Raw genomic sequence first — 7,924 nt, 5'->3', positions numbered from 1 at the left:
AGAGGCCATGATAGATGGGTAGTATTCCAGCTGCCAAAGATTAAGGGTGCAAGTGCTCCAGACCAAAGGGATAGAATGTGCAAAGTGGCTGAATGCAGACCATGCTGACAGATATCTCCACATGACTGAGACATCTTTCAAAATATTTATTGAACATTTATTTTCTAGGCTCTGAACAAGATAAAAGCGATATAGGAACACAGTGTTTGGAATTAGACAATGTGTACGAATTAGATTCACCACTTAAACACCTTACTTAACCACTCAGCCATAACTTTAGTTATCTGTACACTAGGACTTTAGATTTTATAGAATTATTAGTAAAATACTCTAGCCAGCACACTGAGTCTAGTGAAGGAGTCAGGTCAGTAAAGAAGTAACTGTGGTGTGTGTTATTGTTGTTAGGTGCTGTTGAGTCAGTTCTGACTCATAGCCACCCTGTGCACAATAGAACGAAACACTGCCCAGTCCTGCTCTACCATCGCAATTTTTGTTACATTTGAGCCCATTGCTCCTGTCACTTTGCTATCCACCTTATTGAGGGTCTTCCTCTTTTACGGTGACCCTCCACTTTTTCTAGAATAATGTTTTTCTCCAGGCTCTGGTCTCTCCTGATAATGTGTTCAAAGTAGGAGAGATGAAGTCTTGCCATTCTGGCTTCCAGGTAGCATTATGGTTGTACTTCTTCCAACATAGTTTTGTTTGTTCTCTGGCAGTCCATGGTGCTTTAAATATTCTTTTCCTACACCATAACTTATAACACATAAATCAATTCTTCTATGGCCTGCCTTATTCATTATCTAACTTACACATGCCATGCATATGAAGCTATTGAAAATACCATGACTTGAGTCAGGTGCACCTTAGTCTTCAGAAAGAGATCTCTTTGCTCTTGAACATTTTAAAAAGGTCTTGCACAGCAGATTTGCTTAATACAATACACTGTTTGATTTCTTTTCTAACACCGTAACTCAAATGCTTCAATTCTTCTATGGTCTTATCCCATGTCCAACTTTCACATGTATGTATATTGTTGTTCTGCTCCAGAGATTTGCACATTTCTTTATAATACTTGAATTTGTCTTCTCGAGCTGCCCTTTGAAATTTTCTGTTCATTCTTTTGAGTTTCTCATTTCTTTTATTCTTTTAGCCTCTCTATACTGGAGAGAAGTTTCAGAGTCTCTTCTGACATTCATTTTGATCTTTCTTTCCTGTTGTTGTTTTATATTTTTTAAAATAAGTCTTTGCTTTCTTCTTGTGTTATTCTTTATGTCATTCGACAGCTCTTTGTGTTTTTGGTCATTAGTGTCTAATGCATCATCTCTGGTTTTGAGATGGTTTCTAAATTCAGGCAGGAGATGCTCAGGGTCATCTTGTGGCTCTTGTAGACTTGTCTTAATTTTCTTCAGCTTCAGCCTGAACTTACATATGAGCAATTGATAGTCTGTCCCAATGTCAGCCCCTGGCCTTGTTTAGGCTTTTTTGAGCTTTGCCACTGTCTCTTCCCACAGATGTAGTCAACTTGATTCTTGTGTATCGTACCTAGTGAAGTCCATGTATATAATTGCATTTTATGTTGCTTAGAAAGGTATTCGCAATGAAGTTTGACAGACAAGATCATCAGCTTTATATTCAGCAAATTATATGCTTTGTTTCATCTTAACAATTACAGTATCTCCCTGCAACAACAGTTATCCTACTTCCTCCCTGTGATTTCCCTATTACATCTTATATTTCACAAATGAACAAAGCAAAAATATTTGATGTACACATACAAAACAAAAACTATATATTCATTTAAATGTCCTAAGGGCATATTCTACCGGACAGCCTCCTTCCCACAAGTACACAGCTTCACTCAGTCCATGGACCTAGAGCCCACAGCTGCTCTGTCTCTCCATGCCATCATCTCTACCACCACCTCTGCTGTCATCATTTTCTAGGCAGCATCTCATGCTCCATTCATGCTCTTCCTTCTTGATGGTCCTGGGATTGTCTATTCCTGAAATGAAAGATTAACTACTACCCTCTTTTAGTTAACCATCTTCTACAATTACAGTGGTGACAATCACATTCAATTCTACTAATAATTACTCACAAATGAATCATAGATTCCTATCAGTATTATCACCCTTTCACCAGATCCATCTGGAGGAAGGAAAACTATTCAGTGGAGAGTCTATCGTACCCCCCACCCCACCATTATGAAACCTAATACACTCATGAAAGCTTGTAATCTGGATGTTTTGTGCCTTTATAACCCCCATTTAGGATAGCCAATGCCTCAGTTGCCTGTCCCTATCAACCCAGTGCACTGAGGAAACAAGCTTGTTCCTTGATATAAAGAACTCTTCCATTCTGGTTGGAATTTTGAGGAACTGCATCCATCAGCAAAATCCCATTTCATCAAATTGTAGCAATTTACACTTGCTCACAGTTTCAAACATCTTTATCTTCATTGGGTTGAGTTCTGGTCAGCTAACCAACCAAACTAAGTCAAATGGGTACTAGTTGCAAGTGTGTGAGTTCACGCACTTCAGACCAGCTGGCCACTTCACTCTTAGCTCTAGTCTTCATTGTCTTTGTCAGTGACCGTTGGCTAATGGTGACACAGCTCCCTAAACTTCAAGCCAGCTAGCCCTTTGTCTTCTCTCTCTCTCATCTCATCTGACCTTTACTCTTTGTTTCCAACCTCACTTTCCAATCACCAGTAATGATCAAGCCATCTTGAGTTCATGTTTGATCAATTTTAGACTGAACAAGCTGGTAGAATTCTTCAATCTCATCATCACTGACTTTAGTGGTTGGTGCATACATTTGAGTAATAGTGGTATTAATTGCTGTTCTGTGTAGGCAAATGGATATCGTACTTCAAGAGTGATCTTGATTTTTTTTTTCTTTTTGAGGTGATTGCTATGTGAGCATAGAAAAGAGAATAACTATACTTGACAAGGGTTTGAAAATTATGGATATTTATTTGGGGAGATGGGGTGACAGGAAAGTAGCAGGCAGGAGGAGAAGGATGAACATATATACATAGATAAAGACATAAAAGAATGTATTGGTCATCTCTCCAAACCCTATTCATTATATCAGATTTTTGCATTGAGAAAGAAAAGAAGCCTTTTTTTGCTTTTTTCTCAAGTAAGATATAAACAAGCTGACATGAGATCTTATCTAGCAGATGCTTGTAAGTATATTTTCTTCCTTAGAGAATAAATCTGGAGCCAAGAGAGAGGGAGAAACTCACAAGAAATGCAGTTGTTTTCCTCATCCACATGTCAAACATTTTGCTTAGTTTGCTGACATTGAGTAAGACATAGTTCTTTCTTTAAAAAAAAAAAAAAAATTATTGTCAATTGAGTGATAGTTTACATGGGAGAACATCAGTTTTCTACTCATCCTATTGTATTTTGTTTCATTGCAATGATTACAATCCCCTCCGGGCAACATCATTCAACAGTATTTGCTTCTATTCCCTCTGTTTTTGTTTGTTTTAATTTTTGAATGTACACAGAAACACTTAGGAATATACAATAATTTAAACAAACAAAGAGCATATTCTGCAAGCCTACCTCCTGGCCACCAGCACACAGCTTTCTCTTTCCAGGAGTCTGGAGTCCTAAGCTGCTCTATCTTTCAATGTCTCATCATTGTCTCCATCTCTGGTGTTGCCGCTTCTCTAGATAGGGTCCCAAATTCCACTCATACTCTTCTCCCTTGATTGTCCTAGGGTCCCCTGTTCTTGGAATGTAAGATTAACTACTCCCTCCTTTTTGTTACAAAGCTTCTACCTTTACAGTTGTGACAGTCACAATTAGTTATGATAACAGTTACTCACTATTGAATCATAAGAATCTTATCCCCCTCTCCTTTCACAAGGCCCATCTAGACAAGATGAAAACTATTCAGTGGAGGTTTTACCTTCCCCCACACACTCTGAAACTAAACTCCCTCTTGAAAATTGTAAACCCGTCACTTTGTGCCTTTATTGCTCCCACCCCTGATTTTAGGTAGCTAATGCCTAAGTTGCCCATTGCTATCAACTCTGTGTACAGAGGGGTACTTGATCTGTGTACAATTTGAGGAGATTCTACCTTACCTCTCCTCATTATGAAACTTAGTACACTCATGAAAGCTTATAATCCAGCCCCTTTGTGCCTTTATAACCCCCATTTAGAGGGCTGATCCTTTATGTGAAGATTCCTTCACTCTCAGTGTTTTGAACTACTATATCCATAAGTATAGGTCAAATTCCTCAAGTTGTAGCAATTTACATTTGTTTCCTTTATTAAATTTTTTTTATCTTCCTCTAGTCAAGTTCTGATCATCAAGCCATCAAAGCTAGGTCAAATGGGTACTATCTGCAAGTTTGGGCTTTCTTGTGTGTCTCCTCTCACTTCACATCAGTTGGATATTTCACTCTCAGCTCTAGCCCTCTGGGGCTATGTCCTTATCCATGGACTGAGGATTTCCCAGGTCTCACCACACTTTGGACCAACCAGCCCTTCCTCTTCTCTCTTTCATCTCCAGGTCGGCAGAAGTCTATGGAATGTGGTCGAACTCAGCCCTTATCTTCATTGCTGTTATTTCTTTTTAAGTAGGATTCTTAGTGGAACTTTTGGATATATTTTGCTGTGTTTGGTGCTTGAAAATACAAGGCTTTTTGTGTCTTCTTCCTCCAGACTGAACACTTGCCTTTACAGACTCCATTCAAAGAAAGAAAAGATGGTGATCTTCAGCACTCTGTAAGTAATGTGGTCATGGTGTGTGTGCAGCCCAAGTTGAGCTAGTGGCTAGTATACTTATTAAAATATCATTTTTATTTTATAAAAATGATTTTTTTAATCTTACACCTGTTTGAGTGTCTAGAGTATGATTTGGTAAAAGTCTTCAGCCTTCTTGTTCCTTTTAATTATCAAGTTTTATGAAATCAGTATCCAGTTAGAGGGTCTGTACCAAAGGTACCAGATAACATCACAGGGATTCATGACATAGTTAGTCAGCCATGACCCACAGTAAAACTAAACAGCAAGAAAGGTCAAGACAAGAGGATACTTTTGGTGGTGTTTCTTATTCTCAATCTTGCCAGACCTGTCATCAAATACAGCTTCATTTCACTATGTTTTTTCCCTAACTCTCCAGTGCTGAATCCTTAGGTTTCTTTTTTGTTTGCTTAATTTAATTTTCTCTGTTATCTCATGAAGTCATTCCCAGCTTAAGACTTGCTGAGACACTCCTGACATTCACAATCTGCTGTTCTGTAGTTTACATTAGCCAATTTTATCTCCAAATTCTAAAACCTAAAACTGATCACAGTTGCCATTAGTCACAATTTTATAGTCAGTCTGCCACTCTTGCTCAGCTATTGCAAGCAACAAGTCATCAGATAATGATAATGAACTTCACCTTGCCATTCAATAGCTTGTGAGAGAATGAATTAGGAACACACATACACACACACTGTAGTGACTTATACCCTTGCCTGTTTTTACCAAAGTGCTGGAAAAATGCAAACAGCTGCTCTGCTAATGTCAGCAAATGTTTGAATTTTTAGAATGGACTAAATAGCAGGAGATTTGACTGCAAAGAAGAGAATCCAGTGGGGAAAGATGGGATTCAGCAGATGTACCCACTTTACAATCAGATGTGCTACCAAGACTGGAGCCCCAGCAAACATCATCAGAAGGACAACCCTGAGAGAGTCTACATCAACCCACGAGAACATTATGTGTGATTTTCCTCTTTTTCCAAATGAGTGTTCTAGCAAATGTTTATTCTTTGATTGTGGAGAGAAACTGAGGCCAATGGTTATTATTTTATTCTCTCTCATATAAAACAATCCCAGCCTAAGTGTATTGGAAATCTTAATGAATGACTTGGAGCCAATGAGTTTCTTACCTTTGTTAAGGTTTTTGTTAAGGTTTCTCAAACACCAGCTATGTTGGTGAACTAACTCTGTGCATTCTTTGGATGGTGATGTTTAACAACTAACATTTGGCCTGCAATAGCATGCTCATTTACAAGTACAGCATCTGGCTGTGATGACTGCAGTGATTCTCTAGGAAGAAAGGCCCCAGCTGGTAGTATTAACCTCACTGGGTCTCAGGCAGGCCAGCCTGCTCATCTATAATTCAAACGAGCAGGAAAATGCATTCAGAATCCATTTCACTAATTGTTTCTCTGGGATTTGGCTTTTTCCTGTCATGCTTAATACAATTACAATACCTGTGTACAAATAGAGACCCAAGGAAGAAGGCAAAATTTGAATTTGTCCTGCATCCAAAAAAAAAAAAAAAAGAGGCAGTTTAAACTTTTAGCCTGTTGGTTGCTTTTAACCCTTGTGATATTATAACATGTTTCTTTTTGGTCTCTAAGTTACTGAAGAACACCTTTCTTGCTATCATCAGTGTACTCTTGATTACCTGTGTGCTAACAAAGTTTCCTCTCTTGCTATGTCACTGTTCCCACTGTCCTGTTCTTTATTAGCTACATTAGCCTATTTCCCATTGATTAAATTCTAAAGCTCCTGTTGAAATGATGTGCAGCCTTTAGCGTAGTCACACTTTTTCTGTATTATTGTCCACAACAAGCTCAGCTTTCGTGATTGAAATTTCTTTTAAACTAATCTCACCTATACTACCTGTAGCTATCTTTCTGCATTCTTTAGTCTACTTATTTGCCCATATTTTATCTACCTCAGAAAAGCCTGCTGGAAAATCCCTATGAAATAACTCCTGCTCTTAAAAGTCAGTGGAAATTTTGAAAACTTAAGGGGAGCAGGGCGTGGACAAAAACACATTGCTATGGCCTATATACCTAAACCCAGCCGTTGTTCTTTATTCCTGCCCACCTACTTTACCTGGTCAATGAGAGTCAAGTAAGCGAAGCAATTATCCTGATAAAAAGGAAAGATAGTGATTTGCCTACAACAGCATCTTGCAAAACATTGTGTCTGTAAATGTCTGTAGAGTTTTCTCACCTCATCTTTGCCAACTTTTTGTCAGTGAGACTGAAGAGAGTGACGATTACAGTGGGGTGAGCACAGAAGGGCACACATGCAAAGTGGACCATTCTCCCTCATGTTTTATAGATAGCAGTGTTTTCCTGTGTGTTCTGGAAAACTAGAGTTATACCACAGACATTTTTTTTTTTTTTTTTAAAGCAAAACAAAAATAAACTCCAAACTTGTCACTTATTAGGAAAGAGTATCATAAGGCTAAAATAAGACAGTTCACATTTCCAATCTAGTTCACATTTTAAGGGGACAGAAACATATTAACATAATAGATCTCTAATGAGATAATCAAAGATACAGCTGATTCATGTTGTGCTGGTTCTAGCTCTTGTTCTTTTATTTGTTTCTGTACTTTAAGTGGCACCTGCTTTGTCAGGCAAATTAGCCAGGTGGTTTTACAGTAGTAATAAGCTCTCCCTGGCTTACCTGGATGACCAACAATTCTGGGACAAAGTTTGTTTAAATCTCAAGAGAAGGGTTTAAGCTTGGTAATTGCAATTTTTAAGGTTTTGGTTGCATGGGATCAAAGAGTAAAGGCCAACCACTCTCAGTGCTGTATCCCTGAGCTAACTCAGACTTTATTGCCTTTAGACTGCTAATTGGAGTCCTAGTGTGGCCCTGTGGGTTAATGCGCTGGGCTACAAAGTCCATTTGAACTGGAAGGTCAGTGGTTCAAGCTTACCAGCCGCTCCTTGGAAACCCTATACAGGGTCGCTGTGGGTTGGAACCGACTCGATGGCACTTAACAACAGCAACAACAAACTGATAACTGAAAGGTTGGCATTTCAAACCCACCAGCCACTCCTTAAGGAGCTCTGGTAGTGTAGTGGTTATGAATCGGGCTGCTAACCTCAAGGTCTGCAGTTCAAAACTACCAGCCGTTCCGAAGGAGAAAGATGAGACTTT

General features: G+C 38.7%; 1 protein-coding gene across 1 annotated transcript in view; it reads left to right on the top strand.

Moving 5' to 3' along the window:
• PVRL3 (poliovirus receptor-related 3) overlaps positions 1 to 5,737 on the top strand; it is a 197,244-nt gene extending 191,507 nt beyond the window's left edge. The window contains exons 8-9 of the mRNA XM_006864193.1: positions 4,686 to 4,748; positions 5,558 to 5,737. Of these exons, the coding sequence (XP_006864255.1) occupies positions 4,686 to 4,748; positions 5,558 to 5,737 (243 nt within the window). The remainder of the gene's footprint in view (positions 1 to 4,685; positions 4,749 to 5,557) is intronic.
• The last annotated feature ends 2,187 nt before the right edge of the window (positions 5,738 to 7,924 follow it).

Source organism: Chrysochloris asiatica, unplaced genomic scaffold, assembly GCF_000296735.1.
Source record: "Chrysochloris asiatica unplaced genomic scaffold, ChrAsi1.0 scaffold00061, whole genome shotgun sequence".
NCBI classification, from domain to species: domain Eukaryota; kingdom Metazoa; phylum Chordata; class Mammalia; order Afrosoricida; family Chrysochloridae; genus Chrysochloris; species Chrysochloris asiatica.
Note: the sequence above shows the minus strand (reverse complement) of the source record. Positions and strands in the feature narration are given on the sequence as shown.